Source organism: Aythya marila, assembly GCF_965140915.1.
Source record: "Aythya marila genome assembly, chromosome: 5".
NCBI classification, from domain to species: Eukaryota; Metazoa; Chordata; class Aves; order Anseriformes; family Anatidae; genus Aythya; species Aythya marila.
This window is the reverse complement of record NC_139046.1, coordinates 62,113,414-62,129,555: the sequence shown is the minus strand read 5'-3', so window position 1 is coordinate 62,129,555 and position 16,142 is coordinate 62,113,414. Positions and strand designations below refer to the sequence as shown.

Sequence of the window (16,142 nt, the reverse complement as noted above, 5' to 3'; positions counted from 1 at the left end):
ATAGTGCTCTAATGCTGGTTTTTGCAAATTTCATTGTGACTCACAGTCCCAGCGTCTTAGTCCCAGCACTCTGCCTCGAGCACCATGAAGTACTTGAAATGGGGAAATCCTAGAAAATATTCCATGCCTTCAAAAAGGAGCGCAACTGAGAGCATTCTGAGAGACTTCTGTTTTATTCCACTGGTGGGATTGCATAGGTGGCATAGCTAATATAGTAGCAGTTCCCTGTGGAACCTCTCTCTGCCTCCCCCTGGGACTAGATGTGTGGGAACTACTTGGGCTTTGCTGTGCCAATGTTACCAGTGCTGCAGGACTCTCAGAGAGAATAATCAATCTTAATTTGTTGTAGGTGGCCTTCGCGGATATTTTGCCTGAACACATTTATCTTAAGCTTTATTAAGGACAACTCCTCCATCTTAGTGGCAAGTGCTTAACTATGATCTTTTTACTGTTGTTGTTCTTTTTCCTTCAAAAGCAATGTAAAATTTGTGGTGGGGAGCCTTGGGGAGCAAGGTACAGGTTTTCATTTTTACTAGATTTCCTTCAACGTGGTGTTATTACTTAGTAATTGGAAGTAATAATAATATAATACCTGACCCTTGGACTTTGAAACTGAGCTTGGGGATAGGGTGAGCTTGCCCCTCATTATTAGTAGTTTTAGGGGGATTATTTGGTGAAGAAAAGGATGATAATAGACTCTGGAATTTAGAGTCCTGCAAATTCTGAAAGTATCAGTGTTTGTGGTTTTTTTTTTTTGACATTTTTGATTCCGTAGTTACAGCGCAAATGTGTTCATGCTTAATGAAATTAGGTACATTTCCCAGAATGTTAATTTAACAAAATCTTTTGCTTTGACCTGGAAAAAAAGGATAAATAAAACATGCTGCTGCTTGCTCCATACAATCTCTTCCTCCTTCCACTTTAAGCTAGCTCCAATTTATTCAGACAAAATGTAAGGAAGCTTTAGATTCTTTTTCTCATAAAAAATGGGAAGAAAATCCTTTGGATTCTACTCTAAAATTGGGCAATATGAATAGGAAGCATGTGTAGACTGTGTTATCAGTGCTGCTGTGTGTGGTGAGTTAAACAACTGGATTGGAGTAGTACATTTGTTTAACCTCCTAGCATAATGAGCTGCCAGGGGGATTGCTCCACTTAATAGCAGCCGTTCATTACTCTGCAACCATTTGCAGCGTGTTATTTCTCTTATAGCAAAGAGAATTGGCGGTTCCTAGTTTTAGCTTTCTTTATCTGTGACACTTAATGTCAACAGCCTTGAGACTTTGCCAAAACAATCCTAACAAATCCTAATCCCAGTGTTTCAAGGTAAGTATTTGCTTCTCAGAATTCTTCTGTATTAGTGCTGCATGTTTACACTGGACCTTTTTAAATGCAACAGTGATCAAAGAAATATTTGAACTGAACAATATGTTTATTTCTTGTTCTCTGAAGGCACTTTGCATGTTCTTTATTCTTACCTTTCACTACCATAGCTATGGAATTTGTGGTAGAAGGCATTTTGGGGTGGTGATGCTGCTGCCATTATATTATAGGGATCATCAGACCAAAATTAATTATGAGACAATGAGAAATCCATTTCTAATGTCAGATATAGTTGGATGTGCCAGACTGTACATTAAAATGTCAAAAGTTTCAAAATTAACCTACAGCTGAAGCCACCTCTACCCAAGAGCATAATTAATGCTTATTGTTGTTCAAAGGGTGCAATGTAAAAGCAGTAGAGCTTTTATAAAACAGAGATCAATTCTTTAAAGGCATCCCATCTGCAAAAACTAGCTGAACTGTCAAGGGAAAAGAGAAATTTTTGCTAATGGCAAAAGAAATGATTATTTTAGGGAGTGAATTAATAGGCTATTAATGAGCCTTGTTCCCAGTGCATTGTTCACTTCACACTTGACAGCAGCTCCATGGATCAGAATGGAATGTGTCTGTTCTTAACTGTGAGTTTTAATATTTTGTACTGAAAGATCATAATGTTGCTTCATCATTAAAAAAAACACAAAATTAACTTTTGCCCCAAGGGAAAGACAGATGGCAGTTTGATGGCCTCATTATTCTTTTTTCTTTTTAACACGAGTAAGGTTTTATGTTGGCTTATATAATCTAAAAAAAAAAAAAAAAAATCTCCTAAGAAACTGATGCTAGCTAGAAGACTAAAAAAGCTATAGCCATAAAATGCAAGTGATTTTCACCTTTCAAAAATGTTTGTTAGAACAAAGTCTTATGCGTCTATGTATTTCTTTCTTCCTTCAAGAAGAGTAGACCCAGTGACTGCTCCCAGTAAGTAAGCTTGGCTCTCTGGAGCCAAGAGTAATCGTACTGTTGGCATAGTAGGGCTAATGTTTCACCCACAGTGTGTGCAGTTACATGTGGAGAGGTCTACGAGGCCTCAGTACGTAATAGGTGACGGCACGCTTTTGTAATACAAGCAAAGGAAAACGTGCATTGATTAGAAGCAAGTAGCCTCGAGGTCTCCAGTTAGCTTGCTGCACAGCTTTGTGTGATGTTCTTACCATGTGTGTGCCTCAGCATGCCCATTTCCACTGGAGCACACCATTAGGTAGCTCCTTGTGACTCAGAGAGGAATTTGTGGATGCTTCGTGGCTTTGAGAACCCGACTAAATAAATACTTAATTACCTCAGAGGGAACTAATTAATGCTCACAATGGACTTAGACTGTAATCAGACCTCCCTTTTCCCCTTACTTCTATCTGTTCAGTTCAAGTAGGAATTCTGTTTCTTACTTATTTTCTGTAAGTGATATAAGATCAATTCAACCTGTCACAAGCAAATTATGACAGCGCATGAACATATCTGGTCTTTGTGGTCATCGTTAGGATGTGGGATCATAAAGGCTGGATTCCTTTCTGACTTACGTATATTCCTTTGGCTTGAAACTGTGGTGGTTTTACCTAACCTAAGCAATCTTAGAAATGCTCTGTCGGATGAGGTGTAAAGAAAACGGTGCCTCCATCAATGCATTTCCTCATTTGTTGTGCTCTAGTTTTCAACTCGAATGTAAGGTAGGAAGAACATGTTTGCCTAGTTTCCAGCTGGTTCCAAGAATTTGTTGTAGCTCAGAAAGCTTAGATTCAGGGATAGTAACCCCCAAAAGTGAGCAGAAAGAGAAGTGAGAATACCCTGGCTGCAGAGACCCAGTAATATCTGGGGTGCCTTCTAGATGGCAAGGACCCTCCAGGACTGCTAATAATAATAATAATAATAATAATAATAATAAAGCCTTACTAGAGCACTCTGAACTCTGCAGAAGAGCTGATGTCTTCGTCTCAAATGCTGCAGAATCTATTGCAAACTGAGGAAAAGGCAATTATATTACATCCTTAGACAAAAGTTAATGTCTGTGGGCAGAATGTTCTCCTAGCACATGGGTGAAATGTATTGCATGCAGAGGGATTTGAGACCGATATCTTTGGCGTTATGTAGGATTTACACAGGCACAACTGGACAGCTCGGTCTAGACTACTGATTTTACCACTGCCAGATTAAGATGGACAAAGTTATCAAAATCCAAAATGGAGTGGCAGCTGAGAATTAAATTAATTACATCTACAAAATGGGTCCTGTCTCAGATTCACTTCTAAGTCACAGGCCCCAGCAGAAAAATCAGTACAATGAAATTAAACTCTAATTCAGATGCGATCAACACATTTCTTTTTGTCTTGATTTATATTATAATGAGTACTACTTACTGTATGGTAGTCAAATGGAAAGGATTTATTCAGTCAATTACCACGGGTAATGAAACACCAATGAACTATGATGAAGTAAATGGAAAATTACATATCGAAATGACACAGATCTCTGTACTTCTTAAGGCTGCTTATATTTGCTTCATATGGATGCTAGCAGAGATGTGATTTCAGTTCAGTCACAAGTTCCTGGCTGTAAGGGAGCTTAAGGAAATCACTTAAATGGAGGGATTTGCTTTATTTTGCATAACATTGTTTCTGTATTTCTAATGGTGATGAGTCACGAGATTGTAGCAAATGCATATTGCTAAAACTATTACTTCAGAGTCTTTAGTAAATAGGCTTCTCCTTTTCTTTTCATGTACATCATTTCCTTCTTAATACGTAGAATATGGTTTTGGGGTTACACTATGATATTTAAATGGCAAGTGCCTTCAGTTTTAATGAAACAGACTCACTACCATAAAGTGTTTAGCATCATAAAGTAACAATAGTTTCATCTGTTTATGTCAGATCTGAATCTTATTTTTTCTAAAACTTCATCCTGAGTAAAATGATCTGATGATTGCTGAATAAAATGATAAAATTTGTGGTCTGAATCTTATTCCTCATGGAATGGCTTAATGGAAATTAGAAGGGTTGATATCAAAGATAAATTTAGGACAGTGTTCTACCTGCTTAAATTTCTCATTCATTGTAGGAAGTTAAAAATCAGGATGCCTGGGAGTGATCAAAGGATGACAATTTTTCTAAGTCACAGAAGAGTAACATGGGCATCTCCTTTTCCAGTTTTCACTTTTAATGACGGAAACTGTAAAGCCTCTGGAAATAGTGTCCGATTGCAATAGATACTCTCATGACCTTGTGACTCAACTGCTTCATTACCTACAGCTGAAACAGCATCTCATCCATTACAGAAATAACAACAATATTTTGCTGCCAGAAAACTGATTAACATACTGTTTTTATTCCTTTCCCCAGCGTTCAGCATCATTAAGCATTGTGGGCTTTTCAAACGATTTAGAAATGGAACTACCTTCAACAAGGTTATCCAGGTCCGCTGATCCACAGATACAAGGTGTGGCTGCTGTAGCACTTGGTTCATCCCCGAACACCCGTTGTGACTGTGATACTCCACCAGAACCAGTACCCAGCTACAGCTTAGTACTGGGCAGAGCTCCAGGCGACCTGAGCCCTGGCTTTGAACCAGGTGATACGCTCCAGAGCAGCGCTAAGTGCAAGGTAGGAATCACTCAAACTCCTCTACTGAAAAGGACCCCATTTTCATTGGTAGTACACATTATTGTTAGTCATGTAAAAAGTGCCTGTTTCAGTTAAGTACAGTTTGGCTTCAAGCTTCAATCAGTCTTCAAGCTGGTACTTGAAGACTGATTACAAGTTGTTTGCTTAAGGTGGAAACAAAGAAAATTAATTATAAAATTTGATATTTTTTTCCTCTGAAGCTGGAAAATGAAGACTTGAATACTGTGGATCATCCTCTAGAAAACAGCATGGCCTCTGATGGGCAAGATGTAGTAAATGAATTAAGTCTTTCTATGCAAAAAGTGCTGGAAGAACCTATTAATCTTTCGGTCAAAAAATCTCAGCGTTGTACTTCTCCTTCTGAAGTGCTCAGCAACAATTCTTCCCTGCCTGTGAATGACAGAATGAGACAACTTAGAAATGAAGAAGGTACCAGGCTTTTTGTTGTTTTCTTTAGGTTTGGGAGTTTTTTTCTTATCACTGTGCATTACAAGCATTACAAAACGGTATGCTTTTTAATGTACTTTCATAAATGTGTTTTTCCATCAAGCTTCAAATATTATCAAGTACTTAATCCAATGGAAAAGTGTGTTTGATTTCATTTGTGAAGGAAAGCTTGGAAATTATATGCCTTGAATTTGTAATATCCTTCATCTCTGAACAAGAAAAGAGTGTGACTATGTGAAGTACCTGGATTTTAGTTCTCTTAAAAGCACTTCCTGTTAATGAGACCTGCTGTTATGACTATTGAAGAGCTGGTTTTAAGAGTCCAAATTCAATTTAGGGAAGAAAAAAAAAAAAAAAAAAAAAAAAAGGACTTCCAAAATATAATGTGCTTTCTGCTAAGTCCTGCACATCAGTCATATAGCAAATTTTTGTAAGGTTAATATATTTCACAGTATGTGCTTTTGCTTGGCTCTTCTACTGTGGAACATTCCCTTCAGCCAAGGCCTATTTCTTCAGTCTTAATGGAGAATTAGACCTTACTTAACTCTTTTCATGGGCAAATTGCCAGCATCCTTGTGCTATACTGTAAAGCCTCATTCCTGCAAACTCTAAAAGTCAATGGGACTATTCATGCAAGCAAGGGATTTCAGGATCAAGCTGTTATTCTGTGACTTATGCCAATATTTGGCTGCTTTTCTCCGTAAAAGATGAATTAATATTTTTATCTTCATGCTGTATTTTTATACAGAGAATTCTAATTAGTACAAAGAAGGCCTAGTTCAGTGAACCAAGGAAATGTATTTGTCTTCTCTTAGATGTACTATGCCAAACTGTGACAGTTATGCCACAATCAGCTGTAAGCTGGGAGTAGTAAGGATCAGCTGCACCCCTAAAAAGCTGTGCCTCGGTCAGGTTAAGTCACTTTGAAAGGAGCAGTTTTGTAGTGTCTGATTTGGGTTGTGTGACACTCTACACAGAAAGTCCCAGCATGCAGAATTACGTAATCCATAATAGACACTACAGATTTGCTCTGAGCAGGGATGGAAAGACTGGAGCGTTGACCTCAATGCTGCTCCCTTTCCCCAAGGAATGATCAGTAGTGAATAATACCCATCCTGCTCTCTGTCTGAAGAAGTGCAGTGAAGGGAGACCTAAGGAGATGTCGTCATGGTGTGCAGCATGCATCAGTGAGAGATTCTTTGTTGCAGAGGTAGCATATCTTTGCTGGAGGCTCTCTGTAGGACTAACTGGCTTTGGCAGTGCTGTGCTGCCAAAACCCACTCCTTTTGGTGTGCATGTCCAGTGGCTCATCCTTTTTTTTTTTTTTTTTTTTTTTTTTTTAATACCAAATCTAAACATTGCAGCTTAATTTAGAGCAAAACACTTCTTATCCTAACCCCTAAGGGATGTGGTAAAATTTTACATCGTTTCATCATTTTTCTTCATACAGCCTCTTTTCTTCTTATCATGGTTTGCGCAGATCCTCCCACCCCTTTCCTAGACTAAACAAATCTGATGATTTCAGGCTCTCCTCATGGCTCAGTTGCTTTTCTTTTTTAAACCACCTCATTCCTTCTGTGCTATTCTGGGCTCTCTGCAATTAGAGTGCTGCCCACAGCTGAATGCAGTGTTGCAGCAGAGGCCTCTGGGGTGCTGAGCAGCGCAGGTTATCGGCTTCCTGTGTTTTACATTCCTCACTACTGGTAATACGCTGCAGGATGGCATTTGCCTTCTTTTCCAGCAGCATTACATGATTGACTTGCTTGTAGTGAAGGGTATGGCATTAACCCTTAGTTCCTTCTACAGAACAGTTCCCTAGTCAAGTTAATTTCCTTCGTGATTTCATTCATCTGATCCTTCCTTCATAAGCATAGGACTTGGAGTTGCCTCAATTCAGGCATGCCGAGTTAGGATATTTTTTAAAAAAATGTATCAGGATAATTTTTGGATTGTCAACATTCTCCAACGCTCTTGCAACCCCTCTGGGTTGATGTCTTCCACATCTTTTATAAGTACTCTTTCTTCATGAGCCAAGTTACTGGCGGAAATGTTGAATAATGTTAGGACCCCAGCACCACTGGAACATCCTCTGGTTTGACAGTGTACAAGAGCTACTCCTTCAGCTAAGTGTGCGGTCACACCTTAGTAATTCTGTCCAGAGCCTTGACTACCAGCCTTCACCTGAGCAACAGTCACAGGCGAATAATGCATTGGAGTGACATGACATACACCTTTCCGTGTTAGTCTCGATTGTTTTGTGTTTCCTATGACTGGGAACAACAAGAGAATATCTCAGAGGCACATTGCTCTAAAGCAATGAGCCAGGGACCATTGGCCTGCACTACGTTCTTTGAAAAATTATGTTTTGATGGCGCTTACTTATCTCCAGATAGACATGGTTTATTTTCTTGTTAGTATTATCTACGTCAAAATAATTCCTAACAAAGTATGGAGGTTGTCAGTGGACTGATATTTACAGGGGCATCTGTTGGAGCATTCATCTCTATCCCCCATTCTATCTCTCCAAAGCTGCTTTGTTACTGATGTCTAGTATCAGTCAAGAGCTGCAGTTATGAACATGCTTATGTAATGGAAAATTTTGAATTGACATGTTTATATGTTACATATTTTGGAGGGTATAAAGGAATCCTATAGTATAGCTTTTGTCCCTAAGAGACAGATGAAAGGCATGATTTCTTTTCTGTTTCCAGTAACTAGAATTATCCAGGAGCTCTAAGCATGGAACAGGAGACTGCAAAGACTTCCTGAGCCTCAAGCATTCAGACCTCAGCAGGTCTGTTGTTGTCAAGTGAAAAATAAATGGCAAAGAGGATTACTTACATTGTTCCCTGTACATGGATGAATGTGTCATATCTGTGTACGTCTGTAATACCATAGAAATGTAACCATTTCCACAAAATATTTGGGAAAGGCTCCTCGTATTCAATACAGGACTTTCAACTGTGGTTGAAAGCAAAGAGAGAGAGAAAGACTGTATCCCAGAATAGAAAATAGCACACACATTTGATATACATATAGATGAAATGATTCCATAATTCACTTATGATATCATATTAAACACCAGTCAGAAGTACATGAATATTGAAGTACTTTCTACACTAATCTGACTCTGATATTATAAATATTTTATTCATTTTCTTATCTTCTGTTCCAGATTCCAATAACTGTGAAAAGGAACATTTAGAAATGGATATGAAAAGCAATAAGGACGTCAGGTAACAGTCTTTTTTTTTTTATAGAAAAGCACTGGCCATGAAATTTTATGCGTGTATTTAGAAAATTTCTCATACTTAATGCTAATGGAAGACTTGTTTTAAAAAGAATGCAAGATTCCTTATAGATAATAATTCTGAAAGTTATGAAGTATTTTCTTAAAACTTGAAAACAATTTAAAACAAGTGGTGAGTTCATGCATTCCTGTTCTCTTGTGATTTTTCAGAACGTTTAAATATTTGCACTTATCTCATTTGAACAACTATGAGCTGTTAAACCTAACAAATATACATATATAATGGTAACAGGATTAACATTATCTTGAATTTCATAAAATTTTGTTTTTTGTTATTGCTGTGCTAAGATTTTAAAGTAAAGGTGAATGATATGCTCAAAATGACATTCTTATTTGAAGCCAGCCACACTGAAAAGCATCAAACCAGGCTTGAATTGAGATGATTAAAACCAATACATTTGAGGATAGTCAGGGAAAGATTTTAGGACAGAAGTTAATAATGCATTTGCACACATTGTTAAATGAAAATTCTTGTATTCCAATTTCTTAAAGAATCAGCATGTGAAAAACTTTTCAGATTTTAGCCAACAGAGTCACAAAGGAAAAAGAGAACAAACAATAGTACATGGAAAATGTTGAAACTGAGTAGGGAGGAGAATTTTGTGGAATATGACTTAATTTAACCATGTTTCGTTTTAATAGATCTGGCCCTAGAGAGCTGAAGATTCCTTATGTGAGACTGGAACGTCTGAAGATACATGCATCAGAATCTGGGGAGCTCCCAGTTTTTAAGCTCCAGCCACAGGAGAGTGAGCAGGAGGGCAGTTTCCTCCTGATAATTGAATGTGGGACCCAGTCTTCAAGTATGGCTATAAGAGTGAGTGGAATTTGTTTGAAGTTTTACCTGCTTTTTCATTATTATTTCTCTGGCTTATATTCATAGTTACTGAAAGTTATTATACACTAAACAGGTCTGTTTATAAGTACTCTTATAATTCATTTCACCCTCATACACTTCTGTGATGGGCCGAAGTAAGAGGATACAGCTTTTGTTTTCTGCATAGTTCCCTTTTACTTCCATTTCTGAGAAGTCTGTTTCATCAGATAGCTGTAGTGTTTTTGTATTCTAACAGTCTGGATTGTCTGTCTAGTCACAAACATAGAAAAATAACTTAAATCTAACATAAATGCATATTCAGGCATGGCATCTTTGGATGATAGGAACCAATTCCAGAAATTACAGTGTTACAGTTTTTTAAAAAGCTTAATATTCTATCACTTCATCAAAGTCTTAAATGTGAATTTCCTTTCACAGAATGAAATTAGAATTTCTGTTGGGAACAAAAAAAAAAATGTTCTCTCTCTCTCTCTCTTTTTTTTTTTTTCTTTTTCTTGAGCTATTTCCTGTAAAACTTGCATGTGGCAGAGGTGCTTCATACAGTTACCATATATAAGCTTGTTTCTGTGACATGAAATCTATGCTACTCTGTCTGTGTTATGATACTGTGGTATGTGGAGGAAGCGACTTGACCAAGATGACCTGGCCAACCAGCGTCTGATTCTGAGCTGAGCATAAGCCTGCTAAAACTCAGTGCCCTCTCCAGTAGGGTTCATTGTAGAGAAACTAATTTTTCTGCAGGTAAGTACTGCTGTTATATGCTTAGATATGAAAATGATGACTGTGTGATCCCAGATTTTTCTTCCTTTAAGATAAATAAAGATGGTCCACCTGAAGGACTGAAATGCAAAGAGGAGAGCACGGAAGACAGAAAATTTGTTATAACCCAGGCTGAAGGACAGATACAATCTCCTCCTGTAGATACTCTACCTTCTGATCAGAAGTTCAGTAATGGTACCTCCCTCACGATGAAAAAATCTCCAGTCACTCAGGAAGTCAATACAATTGAGAATGAAGATTTCTGCGCTGTGTGTCTTAATGGAGGAGAACTGTTGTGTTGTGATCACTGCCCCAAGGTCTTCCATCTCTCCTGCCATGTTCCAGCCCTCCTCAGCTTTCCAGTGTATGTATGACATTTCACTAATGTGCTCCATTTCTGCTTACTGCCTTGGGGTAGAATATTTCCTCAGAGATGCATATGTCAGCCGAACACAAAGGCAAGGACTGCATCTCTACTTACCTTTTTTGTTATTTTCTTACAAAGGAAAGAATTGTCGTATTTTCATCTAGTTTCAAGTATGTATTAACAACAACCATTTCCACGCCTTTCCTGCAGTTAGCTGGCCAGTACAACAAAGGAAGTGGCAGACCTAAGCTTTAAGATCTTACAACTTTCTGGAGAAAAAGTAAAATTCTAACTCTCATGTAATATTGGTGGTATAGCTGTCAACTCTTTCCTGCAAGAACAGTGACTTGCAAAAGTACAGGGGCAATCAGTGAGCTCGACAGTTAAAAATAAATAAATGTATATATATAAATGTTCAGTTTTCCAGCCAGTTCTGGTGGAAATTTAGGACTACTGGGACTTGTGTTGGCAGTGTTTATGACATGGGTTTCCTAAGACATATAGTCTCATGTAGCAACTTGTCACAGACAAATTTTATGTGACAAAGATGCCCAGCTAGGTATGTGTCCACATAGCAAACTTAAGAAGTGTGAAAAATGTGCATGATTGGTGTTGTATAATTCTGAATTCAGTTACAAGTTTTTCGCTTATAAGTGGGACCAAAGACTTCATTTCTGCCAAGGCCAAATAACTGTCTCAGCTGAGCAAAATACCTTGTGGGATATTAGCTTGGAAGTTCTGGCTTGTTCTTTCTGTTAAGAAAGCAGAAAGTTCCATAGCTTGGCTTTTCCTTCTTTTCTCTAAGAGCTAAGTCATTATTAACCTTTTGTTTTAAAGCACTGTGAAAAAATAGTTTTCCTTGCAAAATAAGCTTCCTAAGCAATTAAATACAGAATCACAGAATCACAGAATTTTCTAGGTTGGAAGAGACCTCAAGGTCATTGAGTCCAACCTCCAACCTAACGCTAACAGCCCTCCACTAAACCATATCCCTAAGCTCTACATCTAAACGTCTTTTGAAGACTTCCAGGGATGGTGACTCCACCACTTCCCTGGGCAGCCTGTTCCAGTGCCTCACAACCCTTTCAGTGAAGAAGTTCTTCCTAACATCTAACCTAAAACTCCCCTGGCTCAACTTAAGCCCATTCCCCCTTGTCCTGTCACCAGGCACGTGGGAGAACAGGCCAACCCCCACCTCGCTACAGCCTCCCTTGAGGTACCTAAAAAGAGCGATAAGGTCACCCCTGAGCCTCCTCTTCTCCAGGCTGAACATACTAATGAATTAAATTAGTTCCTCTAACTAAACCTCTGTCTTGATAGTTCTTCAATATACCATTGTCTTTGAGGTCCTGATGTTGCACAAGTTCCATCACTGTTCTCGTGAAATTCTTCAAAGGGGTTCTGAAAACAAATAGGAAGGGCAGTTATGTTCATGCAGAACTATGTCTATTTGGTTTGGGATCCTATGTACTAGCACACATTATGACTTTTGTGATAATGTTAATTTATTTTGTAATTGATATATCATCTAATGGAGCTGTTTTTTTTTTGTTGTTGTTGTTTTTTTTTTCTTGTGACCCTACTGTTGGCTGTATTTCCTTACCTTTATTTATATAAATATTTATATATTTAAACAGAACTTGAGTCAGTATAGCTGCACGCTTTACTGCTATGTAATTTCAAACACTTATTATTTTGTGTTTCTCTTTCTCTGTAACCGAAATAGTGTAATACGTAGAATCTGGAATTACTACGCTTCTAACTATATTCAAATATCTTGAAGGACATCTAATAGAATGGGCTTAAGATTACCTACAGTTGTAATACAAGTTAAGAATGAGAATTGTTTTCAAATAGTAATTTCTGAAGTTTGTTATTTGACAAGGTAGCTCACCAAATTTGACTCAATTTTTGTTTGTTTGTTTTGCAGGGGCGAATGGGTGTGTACGCTTTGCCGTAATCCAGTGAAACCAGAGGTAGAATATGACTGTGAAAACACACGCTACAGCCACAGTTACAATGCACAGTGTGGCCTTGATGATTATGATCAGAAGGTGGGAATAACTATATACCCTTACTCTGTAGGAAAGGAAATACGATCTCAACATGAGACTTTGCCTCTTCATTGGAAAGTTGATTGTTTTGACTTGATTCCTTCTAGAATATTTCAGAGGATAGTAAATACACTAAAAGTGGTGTTAATATTCAGTTATATCATTCTATTCTTTCTAGAAAGTTGCTGTTTAATTTAAAATGTATGTCATGCTATAGAAAAATGAAACTCGCAGATCTGGAATTCTCTTCTGCTTTGAACAGAGAAGTTGCACTCAGCAGCAGAGCGACCTTCCCTGTGTCAACTTTGCTTGGCACTCTGCCACTTAATCTCTCTTCTTCAAGACATGTGCCCTCTCAGCCATCTGTTTAGGCCAGTGGTAATGATATTTGCTGATGTGGATGCTTTCTGACTCTCAGTTGGATTGCCATCATCTTACTGTCTTCATATGGACCATTGATCCCCTTCAGGATTACATGTAGGCCCTGTTAACCCAGCCTAGATGGAAGTTTATTCTTTTACATCTCCATTACCAGTTTCCTCCACCAAATCTCTTATGAAAAATACCTTTTCTTAAGTTTGATTGGTAATAGGAAGCCAGAAACTCCAACTAGATGTTCTGAGTATGTTAGTGACAGCTGGCCAGGGAGGGTGAGTTCACACAGCTGCATGCAGATGCTGAGCTTGCCCTACACAAATGAAATCTAGGATAAGACATAAAGGAAACAGCAATTATTCCCAGAGCACTGCAGCTCATTGGCAAGGCTGAAGAGCTGCAGCACTGCACAAATTCATCCATGCTATTTCCAGACCTGAGCGACTGTGTCCTTAAAAAGCTAGATGTAACTTCTGGACATTTATGTGATCCCTCATCACATTGGGTACAACTGGCCAGAAATAGCTGTTGATTTGTGAAGTTCTTTTTAGAAAATTGAATTTGTTAGAGACTTCTTTTCTTAAGGGGGAAAATGTGGCTTATAACTATTTTGTAGTGCATTTCTTGTAATCAGTTTGGGGAGGGGGGACACAAAGGAAGATTTTGGAAGGAACAAAGGAAGACTAGTATAAGTATTTTGCAACTTAATGATGATTAAACAGCTTACATCCATTTGTATGAATCATAGATCACAGAATGGTTTGGATTGGAAGGGAATTTAAAGATCATTCAGTTCCAACCCCATGCCATGGGCAGGGACACCTCCCACCAGACCAGGTTGCATGAAGCCCCATCCAGCCTGGCCTCAAACACCTCCAGGAATGGGGCATCCACAGCTTCTCTGAGCAACTTGTTCCAGTGCCTCACCACCCTCTGAGTGAATAATTTCACATGCACACAAAATACATTGCAAAGTGTTTCTTTTCTTCCATTTCTTTTACTATCCTCACTTTCAAAACTGTAAAAAATCAAACCAAAAACAAACAAAAAAGAGTCAAAATGTTCCCCAGATTAGAATGAAGCATGCTATTTTGCATCAGAAATCTACAGGTTACATAAATACTCCCTGTGTCAGTATGATTGATTAGCTAAGGGCAAGAGTGAAACTCACTTGTTTTGAATTATTATTATTATTATTTTTTTCCCAAAATTGGCTTCTCCAGAAGTGTGAAAAGCTGGTGCTTTCCCTATTCTGCAGTAGTCTGAGCCTCCCATTCCATGAACCCGTCAGCCCTCTGGTAAGTACTGAACACATCTCCATTAGAGGGAAGCCAAAGAATACTCTGGTAGACTTCATGAGTTTCTCCTTTGTCTTCTTGAAATATATTAACTGCATTTTTTTTTTCTAACTAACATTGCTTCCTAGGTGGGGGTGGCTGTTTCCCACTTGCAAGTACTTTGAAGTGTCAGATTTGAGGCGGGTAAATGCTGGCAAATGTTCTCAGGCCAGATTTGAGTGTCAGTTTAAGACAATGGTATGAATACTAAGGGTATGTAAGGTGTTCAAGTGATAAAGGAAGTTGCATTAGTATGACATTGTTGTACTATTGCCAGAGGAGTGGTCTGCTTCTGAAATAACCCTGGACTCCCTGCTCCTGGCCTGTTGCACAAAGGCAGTTGTGACTGTGTTCACGGGAAGGTGTGGAGCCTGACTGCTGTTTCAGCCATGTACTCAGCTGTTAACTGGCTACTTTATGGAAGTTGTAGATTCATGTGATTTTAACAGGGGAACACAATGTGAGACGAGTTGAAGGAGAAAAATGAGAGAATAACAGGAGTGTTTATGTGAAGAAACAGTCCAAATAACTATAACTATATATATATATATAAAACAACACATTCTAATAAAGCTTGTAATGAACTTACAGAACACATGATCTAACAAGTAAATTTTGTTCCAGAAACATTTATGGTGTGGGAAATCCTGGTAGCTGGTGCCATTGAAAAAAACTTTTGTTGAACTTTAGAAAGAGTGCGTAGTAGCATATTTTTTTAGTCACTCTTGGCAGACTACTACCCACAGTATCAGCTGCCAGTATCTCAGCACATTATTGTAAAAACTGCTAGGGGAAAATAGTAGCTAATTATCAGTGTTACATATATTATTGATTATGGTTTAATGATGACATATATATCTGGGGATTAACTTTAGGAAGTGAAAATAGCAAAGTAGTCCCTGAAGTGTGCTGTTTTCAAGACCAATCTTGCAAGCAAGTATATACTTAATCAAAGCTAAAGGCATACAGGAAGACGATGTGCAAGTGTAGCTAGCAGATCAGAGCCCTCTTCCTTGCTGCAAGGAATCCTCTGCAGTTTGACTTCTGTCCAAACTACAAGCAGAAGTCTGGACAGGAAATGTTTTAAAAAGGTTACATACCTGTATTTTATTCTTATTGCAGGCTCGACATTATTATCAGATCATAAAAAGGCCAATGGATTTGTCAATCATACGAAAAAAGCTGCAAAAAAAGGACAAGTTCCACTATTCTGCACCTGAGGAACTTGTGACTGATGTGCGTCTCATGTTTTGGAACTGTGCAAAGTTCAATTATGTACGTTTCTAATATATGTGGGTGAGGGGATACAACTTCTTGGAGGGTTACGCTTTCAGGCTGTCACAGTGGCATAATTCTATTGGTCTCATTAACATCAGATATTAGACTGGGATAAGCAGGAGGATTAATCAATTTTACTCTTGGAGTTACATAGATTTAATTTATTCATTTAATGGCAAAATTGAGATACATGCAGATCTGAGAACGGGAGGTATATACAGATCTCAAATCAAAGAGGACATCTCAGCTGACAACTTTCTGGAATGATGCTGAGTTTACTGTGAGAAGCCATGCTTACCTAGGAAAATAGCTAGGAAAATTCGGGTGCATCCTAAGCGATGGCAATGGCTATTCTTTCTAGTCCACTGCACATCTCTTTTTCT

At 38.3% G+C, this 16,142-nt stretch overlaps 1 protein-coding gene across 5 annotated transcripts in view; it reads left to right on the top strand.

Moving 5' to 3' along the window:
- The window catches only part of TRIM66 (tripartite motif containing 66), a 44,594-nt gene that overhangs the window by 27,191 nt on the left and 1,261 nt on the right, over positions 1–16,142 (top strand). For all 5 annotated transcript variants that reach the window (XM_082762510.1, XM_082762511.1, XM_082762512.1 and 2 more), the window contains 8 exons: positions 4,713–4,973; positions 5,195–5,423; positions 8,617–8,677; positions 9,394–9,568; positions 10,402–10,712; positions 12,646–12,769; positions 14,368–14,442; positions 15,604–15,756. In XM_082762510.1, coding sequence (XP_082618636.1) covers positions 4,713–4,973; positions 5,195–5,423; positions 8,617–8,677; positions 9,394–9,568; positions 10,402–10,712; positions 12,646–12,769; positions 14,368–14,442; positions 15,604–15,756 — 1,389 coding nt within the window. The remainder of the gene's footprint in view (positions 1–4,712; positions 4,974–5,194; positions 5,424–8,616; positions 8,678–9,393; positions 9,569–10,401; positions 10,713–12,645; positions 12,770–14,367; positions 14,443–15,603; positions 15,757–16,142) is intronic.